This window comes from Danio rerio, chromosome 23 (assembly GCF_049306965.1).
Source record: "Danio rerio strain Tuebingen ecotype United States chromosome 23, GRCz12tu, whole genome shotgun sequence".
Classification (NCBI taxonomy): domain Eukaryota; kingdom Metazoa; phylum Chordata; class Actinopteri; order Cypriniformes; family Danionidae; genus Danio; species Danio rerio.
The window spans coordinates 47,006,402-47,021,628 of record NC_133198.1 but is presented as its reverse complement, the minus strand read 5'-3'; the positions used below and the strand labels follow the sequence as shown (position 1 = coordinate 47,021,628).

The window sequence follows — 15,227 nt, the reverse complement described above, 5'->3', positions numbered from 1 at the left end:
CGTCATTCAAAAAAAACGCCTCATGCTCGTTTTTTTGTTTCCACCAATCAGATCGGCACTTTTGTTCACGTGCACGAAGCTGCTGAAGTTACTGTAAACAGCACTTGGAGGCGCTCAAGTGCAAAACTGTCAGTGCGAGCGCACATTGAAGAAGATGCCCAGAGGCGATATGAACGTGGAGCTGCTTATTGCTCTGGTGAACACTAATCATTTCTTCATCGCTAGAGCTGGAGCTGCTGCTTGAACCATCTATGCTTGTTTGAGTCACCAGTAACTTTATAAACAAACGTGCAAACTTCCTCTCCTCCTCTTCTTCTGTGTTATAACCGGGTGTCAGAAGCTTATAGTTGTGCAGCGCCATCTAACGTCAAAAGAGTGATTTAGCATACTCTTCAGCTTGACGCCAGTGAAAAGCGCTTGGGTTTAAACACTGAAAAACGTCTTGTAAAACGCTGACGATAAACGCAAAATCAAAACGTCCCGGTGTGTAGGAGCCTTAAGGCTACATTTGCACTGCAGATCTTGATTGTAAATTCAGATTTTGTGATTGTAAGTGATTTTATTTTATTTTTTATTTGTGATGACCGGCTTACATCATCTTTTAAAAGTGACTTGTATCCGATTGTCTGCACGGCCACAGGGCAAAGGTGCAATGACCAGAAAAAAAAAGAGCGGGCGCTGACTGACAGCTGATAATAAAGGAGCGCTCTTTACTCCATTCCTGTATTTAATCTGTTTGCAGGGTTTCATTTTTTAGATTACTTTTTGACGAGCTGTTTCACTATAGTTTATGACAGAAAGGTTCTCATTTGGCCATCTTTTAACCTAGGCCTTTTTAAACCTTTAGGCATCCTAATGTAATGTCCATGGCGTGATTTATGTTCATGATGTAGCTATGCACTAGTTTTATTTTAGTTTGCATTGGTTACGTGGCGGCTCTCTCGCTCTTAACATGCTTAAATACCTGCGCTATATGACAATATAAAAGCTGTTTAAGTCCTCGTGTGCGAGATTTAAGGTTTGGGACTCTGCTGAAGTCTGTTCTGAAATAAAAGTGTCAGGTTTATGCCGAGATCAGACTGCAGGATTTTCAAAGTCGTAGTGTCACAGATGTTTTCACACTGCATGACTATCTGGGCTAGTGTTTCGTTGCTGCTTTGTTTACACTGCAAGATGGATCGACGACAGGGGCTTTCACATTGCATGACTTTACAACTGTAAGAATTGCTGACAACTTCGCCCAAACTACATCTCACAGCCAAAAACACGTCGTATATTTTTTGTTATTAACGACATAATGAGAAAGAAGAATTTAAAGGAGGAGAATTAGTAATTTCTCCTCAACTTTCTTTTTTGACCCTGTTGTGACTCGGGTGCTCCTGTCAAACCTCCACTAGTTTTCCCCCCATTTCTTGAGTCCAATTATACCGAAAATGAGCGCTTTTAATTGCTCCCCCTACCTCCCGCTGGCCTGCAGGTACACACACACTAGTGAATGCTGCTCTTTCATTTTCTGTAGGCGATCGTCGATGTTATTTTCAGTGTAAACTCATTTCACACGGCATGATTTGAATCGCCGACAGCTCCAAATATTCGACTCATCGGCGATTCTCTCAGATGGCGTCTTTGATAGTTCACACTGTGTGATTGTCACTCATGTGCACGAGGAGCGATTTGCCTGTGAATTCAGGCATTTGTTGGCGATTTCTCAAAACCTTTCGGCGAGCCAGAATCGGGGCTAAAATCATAGAGTCTGAACTCGGCTTCAGTCTCATGAGTTTTTGATGCTGGAATTTTTTTGGTAAATTTTATTTAATTGTAGTTTGTGCAGTTTTTCTGATCAGATAAAAAGTTACTCACATTTTTTTCTGCACATTTTCACTTAGTATTTTTTTGTGTGTTTTATATTTTATGAAAAATACAGTACATATACTGTACATTTTGATATAACAGAGACCTTGAGTGGATTTTAAAACCTTGAATTTTCCAAACCTTGAAACCGGTTATCGTCGCATGCCTCGTCACAATAATATCTTATCACAATAATATATTGCGGGAATGCAATAGGATTGCCACCCCTGCTCCTCATATAGTCTGAAAGTGTGCTTTTGTCCTGAACACTGAGTCTGGTGAGGTCAGTGTGAACAGGTGGATGGATGGATGAAGACTCCTCAGACGTTTATCAGTCTTTAGTGTTTTAGATAAGTTCACTCAGCAATAAGTGCAGTATCAGGAGGATTGCTTTCTGCAGGCCAGGAGCTCATGAAGGGTTTCTCTTCACTCTTTCCCTCTTTCTTTTTCCTCCATGCGCTCTCTCTCTTTCTCTTGAGTGATGTTACTCATTGGCTTCGCCCACTCTTCAGCCCACAGCACCTTGATTAAGTCTTGACAGCTCTCTCTCTTTCTCTCTTTTTGCTCTCTCACATGCTCTTTCTTCTCTCTCAAACTTGTGCTCTCTCTTTTACTTTTATTTTGCTTTTAATCTTTTTTCTCTCTGTTTGTCTTTCCCTTTTGATTGATTATTGTTATCATTATAGATTCATGCATGATCTTTTGTCTTTCAAAACAACCTGATGGTTAAAACGATTTTTGAAAATTGTTGAAAATACATCATATTTGACTAGATAGTTTTCAAGACACTTGTACGCAGCTTAAAGTGACATTAAAGGCTAATTAACTAGATTGATTAGGTTAAAGAACAGAACAGAGCATTTTCACGCACCCGCAGTGTTTCCAACAACACAGAAAAAAAAACAAAAAAAAAAGAACAAAATAAATAATATTAGGGATGCTCTGATCTAGATATTTGCAGCCGATACAGAGTACCGATTCCTTGTCATTGTGATCGGCCGATATCGAGTACCGATTCTGATGCTTCAAGCTTTATAATGCATTGAGCACATTTTTCCTATAAGTTGGCTGAAGTGAAGTTTTCTCCTTACCTAAGAGAATAAATGAAGAATGTTGCATATAATCCCTTAAACACATCTCTTATAACCATTAAGGGCCTACTCACATTATGCCATCCGTACCGTGCCCAGGCCTGTTTCCCGGATCGTTTGAGACGTGTGAGTGCGCTGAATCGGGCTCAAGCACGGTTCACTTGGCCGGCCCTAGCCCGGTTGGAAGAGGTGTGCCTGAGCCCGGTTCACTTGGGCTTTCACACACGCTTGTGTGCGAGTGCAATACACGCCAAAGCCCGAAACTGAAAGCGAGACGTGACTTTTAAGGGACTTTTTCATATGGATTTATAAATCATTCTTACTGTTCAGTGAACGCAAACTGCCGTAGTTTATTAAAGACGAGAACTCCTCACAGCATGACAGCTGACCTCCTCATTTCTCCAGCGCGAGAGCTTTATGATTGTTTATGAGCGCCAAAAGTGGCGAATCTGTTCGGCGAAATATCTGACTGCGTGTCCCCGCATCCCTAAGAACTGTTTGGCGAAATATTTAACTGCATATCAAACGACTCAAACGATATAACTAGAGAAATCTCCACTGTGCTGCTGAGTGAGAGAGCGCTTCTCACTGAACAGCCCAGCAGCGATGACGTAAGCGTGCCGAGGCCCGATATGGTGTGAGCGCCGGCCGTCGGGGGAGACGGCAGGGGGGGCAAGCGTGCTTTGGCCCGGTTCGAGGCAACTGTACATAGTGTGAGTACGGCCAAAGTGTGGACATGTCATGGTCAGAAGGAGCTTTACAGAAAATAATAGACAACTTTTTCTAAAAATGGTAGGAAATAATTAACAATAAAATTTAGAAACCCTGCAAATGATGGAAGAATTCAACATGTCTTAATCAAGAAAAGGTTTGGAGCGCATTGCTATTTTAGTAAAAGGAAATAGCCCTATGAGCTACTCTTTATGTTCGGTCTTAATGAATAGTCCTGCCCTAGATATTTTTCACTTAAAAGACAAATTTAGATTGCAAAAGTTTCTCAAGTGCACATACCTGAGACAACCACATTTTAAAGAAGGGCACCTGAGGAGATGACCACAATAAAAGTATACATTTCTTTGCCGGATAGACCAAAATTAAAAACAGATGTTTGGTGTGGGAGTCCAACACATTCTCTACTCCACCATATAACACATACAATTCTAGAGAAAAACTGAATTATATCTGAAAGAGTCCTTGTAGAAAATGATGTATTTTCTTCCAAAAAGAGATGATTTTGTCACAATACCAGAAACAGTGAAGGAATGTCCCTTTGCGACTGAATCCTTTTCAAGGATCTACTTTAATTCCATCGCTCAAAATTTTTTCATTTGATTCATTTTTTTAACTGTCCTACCAAAAAATAGATTGAATTGCATTTCTTAACTCCTAATGTCGCTAGTTAACACACTAAATGCATTTTATTTTCAACACATCCCATAATTTCCACTTTTTGGATACCCTTTGCAAAGGATACCTAGCACGACAGCAGGGTACCAAAAAGCGGAGCTAGACACGCAGCTGGAAGCACTCTTCAATACACAGCCGAGACATAACACAGTAATAATATATACATATAATAACAAGCCCTGGTCGACCTGAGCTCAAACAAACCTTGCCGTCTTGATGAACAGTCACAAAGCCAAGAGGAACAAAATCTGCTGTGTCCTGTTGTTGTTTTAACAAATTTTCTTCAGGGAGCTCGCGATCTCGTCTATATTTGAAATTATGAACTTCTTGAGCTGATGATAATAACGTGTGTGTGATTATTCAAGTGTCTCCGTCATCTGATCCTTTCAGAAAGAAAAAGACAAACGCGAGAGTGAAGCGCTAATAAACAAAGAAGAAGCCAGAAAAACTAAGCAGCGAATGATTCTTTCAGCAACCTAAACCATGAACAAACTGCCATGTTTAACTAGTCATCACCTTTTGGATTATTATCAACTTGGGAATGATGGAATTACTTTCTAACAGAAGTCACATGAGCTGCTGAAATATAAAGATACAGATGAGAGGTTTGCTCTGACTCTGGGCTATATTTCGTGTTGTTTTTGAACCCAAATAAGGACTAAATGTATGCTGTGTGTAGTTTTACTGTAATTAATAACGTATCGAAGACTGTAAGGGTCTGTATGTGTTTATATATGTTGCATTTATTTATTTAATATAATAGCAGACGTTACAGTAGGCTATTACGCACTGTCATTGTTCTGCAGTTATAATCAAATCATGTTCATAGAAAAGTTATGTTCAAGTAATAAACATTTATACAGTACACAAGTATTTATGTGTATAAAGCATCTGTTTTGTGAAGTGCTTCTCATATGATATGTGAACGACCCGTACAGCTTTACTGTAGACATTTCCTCGAGTGAGAATGACGTCGACTTAAACTCTGTCATACACCACGCCCAGTTTTTACACCATTGGTTCCCTTTTGGCAGTGAAAACACTAGCCTGATAAAGGTGACCCATACCGTACTGTACTATACCACTCAGTGGAAACGGGCCATATCACTCCTCCTTTTCAGACCAGCATGTCCATGAGTCTACAAAGTGGTCTCCATGATGTGAAATCCCAGAAATGTGAAATGGGTCCATTGGTGTAATCCATTTGTGAATCTCTGGGCAGTGCTTTGGCAGGTTTGCCAGTGGTCAATGATGGTCTGCTGTGTGTTGGACCTCCATATCTCTCTGAGCGGCTGAAGGAGTGTGATCTCTCTCTCTCTCTCTCAGCAGCTGCTCTGTGCCTCTGCGACGGCTCTGAGAAATTGAAATTTTCACCTGCCCTCTGCAGCAGCTGTGCCCGTGTCAGACCTGCGTCCGAGTGCCAGGCTCGCTGCCCGCAGGTCTCACACTCCTGCAAATGTGCTTACGCCGCATTAAACGCAATCACAGGGAAATGAAAACAAATGTTACACCACAAATTAGACGGGTTGTGTTTGTTCTGCAGTTTTACTGTCGGCGATGCTCGTTTGCCTGATGGACATGTTGCCCTGTGTATCTTTCTGCACTGGAGGAACATTGCGTGAACTATCTATTGTTCTTTCACTGACTATTTATTTGTGTTTCTGATCGTTGTTCTATTGTCCTGCCGTTACTTCCATATATCCATCGTTCACTAACTAACATTCTATGAATGTTTCATCACTCTATTTATCCATTCAACTTTCATTTCATCCATCCATCATTTTTTCCATTTCACCAATTATTATTTATATTGTTTCATCCATATATCTGTCCATCCATCCATCCATCCATCCATCCATCCATCCATCCATCTATCCATCCATTTGTTCTATTTTTCTGTCATTATATCCATCCATCATTATTTTTATCATTCCATCCATTTTTTCATCCATTGTTGTCATTCTGACCTTCTAAAAACCTATCCATCCATCTTTCTGTTGTTCCATCCATTTATCCATCCATTGTCATTCTCTCTTGCATTCTGTCCTTCCATAGACTCCTCTGTCCATCCATTCATCCATCCTTCTTTCTATTGTTCCATCCATTTATCTATCAGTCTTCTTTTTATCTTTCAATTCATTCATCCATTGTTTATCATTTAGCCATTAATTGTTTAGAAATGCATTGTTGCATCCATCCATCCATCCATCCATCTTATTTTATTGTTATGTCATTTCATCCATCCATGTATTGCTCTATAAGCCAGTCAATCCATCCATCTATTCATATTATTGCTCTATTGGTCCATCCATATAATGCTCTATTAGTCTGCCCATCCATTTATCCATCTATTGCTCCTTCCATCCATCCATATAGTATTCTATTGGTCCATCTATTTGTATATTGGTCTATCAGTCCATACATCTAACCATCTATATATTGCTCTTTTGGTTCATTCATCCATATATTCCTCTATTAGTCCACCCACCCATCTATACATTGCTCTATTAGTCCGTCCACTCATCAATATATTGCTCTATTGGTCCATTCATCCATAATTTGCTCTATTAGTCCATCCACCCCTTTATATATTGCTCTATTGGTTCATCCATCCATCTATATATTGCTCTATTAGTCTGCCCATCCATCCATGCATTCATCCATATATTGCTCCCTCCGTTCATCCATACATAGCTCTATTGGTCTGTCTGTTTATATATTGGTCTATTAGTTCAATCATTCATATATTCTTCTATTAGTCCATCCACCCATCTATATATTGCTCTATTAGTCTGCCCATCCATCCATCCATCCATCCATCCATCCATATAGTGCTTTACTGGTCCATCTATTTATATATTGGTCTATAAATCCATCCATCGCTCTATTGGTCTATCCATTTATACACTGGTCTATTAGTCCATCCATCTAACCATCTATATAATGCTATATTGGTCTGCCCATCCATCCATCCATCCATCCATTTATTGCTCCTTCCTTTCATCCATATATTGCTCTTGCTCAATCTAATTATATATTGGTCTATTAGTTCATTCATCCATATATTCTTCTATTAGTCCATCCACCCATCTATATATTGCTCTATTAGTCTCCCCATCCAACCATCCATTGCTCTATTACTCTTTCATCCATCCATATAGTGGTTTATTAGTCCATCTATTAATATATTGGTCTATTAGTTCATTTATCCATATATTCTTCTATTAGTCCATCCACCCATCTATATATTGCTCTATTAGTCTCCCCATCCAACCATCCATTGCTCTATTACTTATTCATCCATCCATATAGTGGTTTATTAGTCCATCTATTAATATATTGGTCTATAAATCCATCCATCCGTCCATCCATATAGTTCTTTATTGGTCCATCTATTTATATATTGGTCTATGCATCCATCCATATATCCATCCATTTATATATTGGTCTATTAGTCCATCTATCTAACCATCTAAATATTGCTCTATTGGTCTATCTATCCATCCATCCATCGCTCTGTTGGACCATCCACCCATATTGCTTTTAGTCTATTCATCCATCATTTAATCCATATTTTGCTCTGTTGGTCCATCTGTCCGTCTGTTTATCTAGTCATTCATTCGTTGCTCTGTTGGTTCATCCATCCATCTCTTTCATCCAATGTTGTTTTTGTCACACCTGTCATTGGCTGGTTAGTTTTTTTTATTTATGATTCTTTTATTCTATCCTGCTATCTGAATATTATATAGTTTCATCATCCTATTATTAAATCTCGCTAGTTAATTTCATTCCTGTAGATGTCTGTCACCTTGGTAGAAATCACTTTGTGCGGGGAGGTTTTCATTTGCGGTGTTTGCCGGCGACTGTGTTTTTACTGTGGAAATTGGGAAATGAAACCGCCTACAGACGCCTCTATGCTCTCCAAGGCCACATTTGAGTCATACGGAGTGTGTCATTCTGTTACGTGCGTGACCTTGAGCTGTGTGAACTGGTGTCAGTGGGAAGCTGAAGTTTCCAGCATCTCGGAGCTCATAATGGATAATCCTCCTCAAATCATCCAGCATGCAGACTCCCCCAATCCTCCCTCTGTGTTATTTCAGCCGCTGTCTCCAGCCCTCGGGCTTGTGTTTCACTCTGCCACTTTGTGCCATTTTTTTCCCCCTTTAAAAAACCTTATTGATTTATTTATTTATTTCTCATTGGGTTTGATCCTCTGTCCCAGGGCTTGAGCAGGGCTTAGAAACTAATCCGAGAGCATGTCTACCTTTACACGCTTGCCGCTTGCTGTGTACTCTTCCAAAAACCTTCTGTTAAAGTCAGCATGAAATCAAAATGGACCCTTTTTACTTTTTTGTTAACACACATTGCTGCTCTTACTGTAAAAGGTTGTTATTTTAAAGGTACATGTTCATTAGGGCTGCAACGTATTGGGGAAAAACCTATATTATAATAATAATACATTTGATTTAAAGGGGCCTTTCTGGCAACTCAAGGACACCATACAATAAAACAAGAGCTATAAAACAACGAGGAATAATATAAAAGTATACACAACAATAGTGCAGATACAATTAAGTATTAAAAGCCATCCTAAATAAGCGAGTTATTGCATTATTCTGTTTTGTCTGTGATGTATATAGCGGCATGAATAAAATTTCACACCATGATTTTCAAAGTCGTCGTGTGTCAGATGTTTTCCCACTGCATGTCTATCTGGGCTAGTGTTTCGTCGCTGCTTTGTTTACACTGCAAGATGGATCGACAACAGAGGCTTTCACATTGCATAACTTTACAATAGGAAGAATCACCGACAACTTCATCCAAACTACATTATTTAAAAGTCTACATTTCACTTACTATGTATGTGGGACTGAAAACGCAAGCATATTTGTTTTTTACATGTTTTTTACAGCAGATGGCGCTCTAAGCTAGTTTTTAACTGCAGATGACGCTCTAGGCTAGTTTTCAACAGCAGACAGCGCTCTAGGCTGGTTTTTAACTGCAGATGACACTCTAGACTAGTTTTCAACAGCAGACGGCGCTCTAGGCTATTTTTCAGCAGCAGATGTTGCTCTAGGCTAGTTTTTAACTGCAGATGACACTCTAGATTAGTTTTCAACAGCAGACGGCACTCTAGGCTAGTTTTCAACAGCAGATGGCGCTCTAGGCTAGTTTTCAACTGCAGATGACGCTCTAGGCTAGTTTTCAACAGCAGACGGCGCTCTAGGCTAGTTTTTAACAGCAGATGGCGCTCTAGGCTAGTTTGCAACAGCAGACGGTGCTCTAGGCTAGTTTTTAACAGCAGATGTTGCTCTAAGCTAGTTTTCAACAGCAGACGGCGCTCTAGGCTAGTTTTTAATAGCAGACTGCGCTCTAGGCTAGTTTACAACAGCACATGGCGCTCTAGGTTAGTTTTGTACTGCAGATTGTGATCTACGCTAGTTTTTTTTACAGAAGATGGTGCTCTAGGCTAGTTTACAACAGCAGATGGCACTCTAGGCTAGTTTACAACAGCAGACGGAGCTCTAGGCTAGTTTTTGATTTCAGATGTTGCTCTTGGTTAGTTTTCAACAGCAGACGACGCTCTAGGCTAGTTTACAACAGCAGATGGCTCTCTAGGCTAGTTTACAACAGCAGATGGTGCTCTAGGCTAGTTTTAACTTCAGATGTTGCTCTAGGTTAGTTTTCAACAGCAGATGGCGTTCTAGGTTAGTTTTTAACAGCAGACGACGCTCTAGGCTAGTTTACAACAGCAGATGGCTCTCTAGGCTAGTTTACAACAGCAGATGGTGCTCTAGGCTAGTTTTAACTTCAGATGTTGCTCTAGGTTAGTTTTCAACAGCAGACAACGCTCTAGGTTAGTTTTCAACAGCAGATGGCGCTCTAGGTTAGTTTTCAACAGCAGACGGCGCTCTAGGTTAGTTTTCAACAGCAGATGGCGCTCTAGGTTAGTTTTCAACAGCAGACGGCGCTCTAGGTTAGTTTTCAACAGCAGATGGCGCTCTAGGTTAGTTTTCAACAGCAGACGGTGCTCTAGGCTATTATTTAACAGCAGGAGGCGCTTTAGTTTAAATAGAATAGTGATGCATTTTAAAATCCCCAAATCAACGCAGAATCGATTTCTCAAAAGAGACTCTTTGCCAGTGCTCTAACAGGCTTATAAGATGTGATGCATAAATCTTTTATAATGAATTCAGAAATATTCCACAATAATGTTTGATTGATTGGTGAAATCTCATTCTGCATTTTCAAAGTGGCCATGAAGCAGTGTTGTTCGCCAGCAGTGATGTAAAACCTGGCTCAAAATGTCCTCAAGCATTTTCTCTGATCTCAGTGCAGATGCTAATGTCATTCCAGAGCTTTAGTGGAAGAGATTTCCAGGTAAATCAATAAGATCCTCTCAAGCTCAATCTGTGTAAATTGCAGAAGTGTTGTAAATGTCCTCGATCTCTTTGCTCCAGAGCAGTCATAAAAGTCAGGTTCTAAGCATATGTTGCCTTTATTGTAACGTCTGTGACCCTTTTGAGTTCTCGGGCAGCGTTCCAGCTCGCTGCAGGTTACAAGAAACTGGAGTGTCCCGAAATAGCCAGACCTCAATCACACAACGGCAGATTTGATCAGACTGAGGGACACGCTCTCAAAGCCACACATCAAACAGCTCTTAAAGCTATTTGCCCGTTCAAAGATGGCGCTACTAAAATCCCTGCACCTCAAACCCTGGACTGCAGACTTCAGCTTTTCTAAAGCCTCCTTTTTCGGCTCATACGTGGAGGAGGAGGAGGACTGAAAATAGACTCTGGTGGGCAGTCGAGGGATGTGTGACAAATTTTTTCAAAACACTTTCAGGCATACAAATTCTCTCTTTGATTTTTATTTATTTTTATTTTTTTCCGGATTAAAGTATGCCGCCTTTCCTTTGAGACGGCATTAGGAAGGCTTTCTTGGCAGGGCTTCTTGGTGTTCATGAAATTCATCCAAATGACTAAACACCCTGTTTCTCGTTTTTCAGAATATGCAGAGAACATTGGCGACGGCAAGAGCGAGGAGTTTAAGGAAAGCGAGCAGAAGAGGATTATGGAACTACTTGAAAACTTCTAAAAACCCAGTTGGAGTTGGGCGTAGGTTTTTTCTGCGTTTCTGCTGATGACTAGATGTCTAAAAACCATCCAGTCTTCATCCAGAATGTAGGAAAGCATTAAATATAACGTGGCTGATTCTGCGAGATTTCACCCTACACATTTTATTTGTTGTTTTTTTAATGATAGATATTTTGTGTCTGTACAACTTCAGTTTTCTTGTAATTAAAGTCTGTGCGTTTCTTTACTCGCTGCCGTTTTGTTTACGAGAAACTGTTGGTCGCTCTACACAAGACTTAATGTCTCATTAGAGCAATTCAGACGCTGAACAACTCGTGTGCAGGAGCATCATTTAGGAAAATGTTGCGTTTACGACTCTCCTGCATTCCTGCAGACAGCTGATTAAGCAGAGGCTTGTGTCTTTTTTTATCTTTTCAGCCTTTTGTTTATCATCTCATCATTCAGGTCCCTTTATATGGATTCAGGCTCCAGGATTCACTTTCTAAACCTGCTCGTTTTTTTTCCCTCTTGCTGCTGCTGCTTGGATTGTGTGTCAAAGACGCCATTGTGTCGCTGACAGTGTCATATATTAGCACAAGTCTAATTCGGTTTGTTATATTTTAGTATTAGTAAGAAATGTGTCACCACTGCCATTTCTGACTTAATTAAATACTTCTTAATAGACGAGCAGAAATTCTCGAGGTGAATTCTCACGTTCTCACTTTTCAGCAGCTTTAGTTCCTGAAGTATTTTTCTGTTCATTTTCCCATTGGGATTTGTTGGCCACAAGGAGTGTCACAACATTACACACCTTGAATTGAAGTATGATAATAATTTTAAAAGATAAAAATTCAAGACCAGGGTGTCCGCAGGGTCTTTACAAGTATTAAAAGTTGATAAATCAATTATGAGAAAACGAAGAGGCCCTTAAAAGTAAAAAAAAAAAAGTTAAGTCTTAATTGAGTTTTTACAAGGTTTTTAATTTAGTTCAAGCGTTGTCCAAAGTGTTTGTCTCCAAAAAAGCATAAATATAATTATTTTCCTCCTAATATTAATAACGACATGCTCAATCCACACGATCCGGCCAAGCTTCTCTGTCCGGTTGATGTCACGTAATTTGGGACAAATGAGGGAAGGTGATGTGACGCTATATACTGTATATACACGGTGGTGCGACTCTTTAATTGGTGTAATGTAATTGGAGTACTGTACACTTTAAAAAATGCTGTGACTTCAACCCTATTCTTGGTCAAGGCCAACTGCTGGGTCATTTTTTTTTTGTTGTTAAATTAATAGGACCAAATTTAACTCAATGTTTAGGTTAATCCATACTTTATGAAATGGTGGGTTATTTAAACCCAATCTAGGTAGAGTTTAGCTAACCTATGGGTTCATCAAATAACAACCTCAGAGCTTAAAACAAATTCGCCTGTAAAGGTTTAGCAAATAATAATAATTATGCCTTACATTTATATAGTGCTTTTCCGGACACTCAAAGAGCTTTACACATTGGGGGAATCTCTTCATCCACCACCAGTGTGCAGCATCCACCTGGATGACACGACGGCAGCCATATTGCGCCAGACCACACACCACACACACCAGCTGATTGGTGGAGAGGAGACAGAGTGATGAAGCCAATTATGATATGGTAAGGGTTAGGAGGCCATGATGGACAGAGGCCAGATTTGGCCAGAATGCCGGGGTTAAACCTCTACTCTTTTTCGAAGTACATCTTGGGATTTTTAATGACCACAGTGAGTCGGGGCCTTGGTTTATCATCTCACCCGAAAGCTGGGGCTAGAGACCTGCGCGGAACCCGACCGCTCCCACTTACATTCAGCATTTGTTGTCCCGCTGCCCGACCCGCCCCGTTTTCTCCCCACCGCGCCCGATCCCGCTAAAGAGCGGGGGGAGAACGGAACCGAAAACCACCCAGCTATAGAGTCCAGACAGCCTATAACAAGCTGTCTGTATAAACACACACACATAAGCACCAAGCACACACACAGACAAAGCTCTCACTCGCGCGCACTAACACACACACAAGCACCAAGCACACACACAGGCAAAGCTCTCTCTCTCTCTCTCTCTCTCTCTCTCTCTCTCTCTCTCTCTCTCTCTCTCTCTCTCTCATTCGCGCGCGCACACACACACCTCTCATTCAAGCGTGCGCACACACACATACACACACAGCAACAAACAAGCTAAACACAGCATCGCGCTATTTCATTTACACACACACATACGAGTGCTCGCTCGGGAGTCGGAAGCGATATTGCTAGATCCCGTCCCAAATTAAACCCATTACCGACCACTCCCGCTCTTTATTCCCGCGCCGCAGAAATCTGGTTGGGTCCCGCGGGAATGCAGACCTCTAGCTGGCACTCACTGACCAGTATAGAGTCTCCGTCACTATACTGGTCATTAGGACTAAAACAAACCACAGGATGGGCGCCCCCTGCTGGCCTCACTAACACCATTTCTGGTAGCAACCTAGCTTTCCCATGTAGTCTCCCATCCTGGTAGTGACCAGGCTTCAGTGGGCGACCATGTGAGAGTTGCAGAGAGCTAGCTGCTGGCAAATATTGCCTAAGATTAACCCAACCCTTTCACAATGTTTGATTACAGAAGGAAGTGTGTAAAACTCTGCACAATTTGTAATGAATCATTTAAAATAATTTGTTACGTTTTGTTGTCAGCTGTATCCATTATGCTGAGGTGTTTCATAACAATATTTACAGATGTTCCATGACACCATGTCCCAACTACACCTGTCGGGAAGCTGTGACATGACAAAAGCTGTCAATTCCATGTTAAAAGGAGTTTTTGTCCATCAACGACAAGTAGTTTTACAGTGACGCCGCAGCTGAACAACAGCATAAACTACTATAACAGTGATCACCTCGCGTGCTGATCATGTGCTTTATTCTGTTAAACGTTACCAGTGTGTGCTTAAATAACATTTTACATGCCATTTATTTCCATACTAAAAGTGCCAGAAGATCTTTAAAAGAAAATAGCTAGCAAACGTACAGCTTAACTTTGACTCTGTGCAAACCAACATGACCAGTCATTCAGCAGGTACTTTTACTAATGTTAATGAGCTTTAATGTACACAAGTTCGATTCCACTTTTCTGCATATTCTGCATTTCTGTGGTATTTAAATGCTTCTGTCGTATCACGTATGGTGCAGACAGACGAACTGCTTGCCGCTGGGATCTTGTTGAACCAATCTATCTGTACACACATTTTGTTTTCTTGCAGTTGTGGTTAATTTCGCACTCTAGATGTGATGTTTCTCTTTCTTTTAGAGGATGTGTCTGCTGTGATTCTAATGGCCATTAATTAGATGTTTGTCCAGTGGCGATGAGCCAGAGATTCACAATCCCTCGCTAATCGCAGGCCTGCTGAGCTAGCGTGAAGATGCCACAACTCTCTCTCATTTTCTAACCTCTCTTGCATCCCCTTGTTAATTTACAATCTCATCCTCGCTCTCTCCCACAGGGTTCGTGCATGTGCCGTGATGGCCAGGGAACTTTCTAGAGACAGTTTGCTTACTAAGCTCTCCTTCTGTATGGAAAGAGTCTTTAGCTGAAGGTTGAGAATGATTGTTAAAGCTCCACAGCCAAATTGAATCAAAAATTTACTCAGTATTTACTCTCCCTCGAGTTTTTCCAAACCTTTGAGATTCATTCTGCTGCTGAACGCAAAAGAAGATATTTTGAAGAAAGCTGAAAAACCTCTATAGTAAGAAAAATAAATACTCAATCAAAAAAGGTTTGGAACAAGTAAAGGGTG

The 15,227-nt window shown here is 40.7% G+C and overlaps 1 protein-coding gene across 2 annotated transcripts in view; it reads left to right on the top strand.

Annotated features, from left to right (window-relative positions):
• ctnnbl1 (catenin, beta like 1) overlaps positions 1 to 11,672 on the top strand; it is a 96,237-nt gene extending 84,565 nt beyond the window's left edge. For both annotated transcript variants that reach the window (XM_073938194.1, NM_200866.1), the window contains exon 16: positions 11,359 to 11,672. In XM_073938194.1, coding sequence (XP_073794295.1) covers positions 11,359 to 11,447 — 89 coding nt within the window. In that variant the 3' untranslated portion in view covers positions 11,448 to 11,672. The remainder of the gene's footprint in view (positions 1 to 11,358) is intronic.
• The last annotated feature ends 3,555 nt before the right edge of the window (positions 11,673 to 15,227 follow it).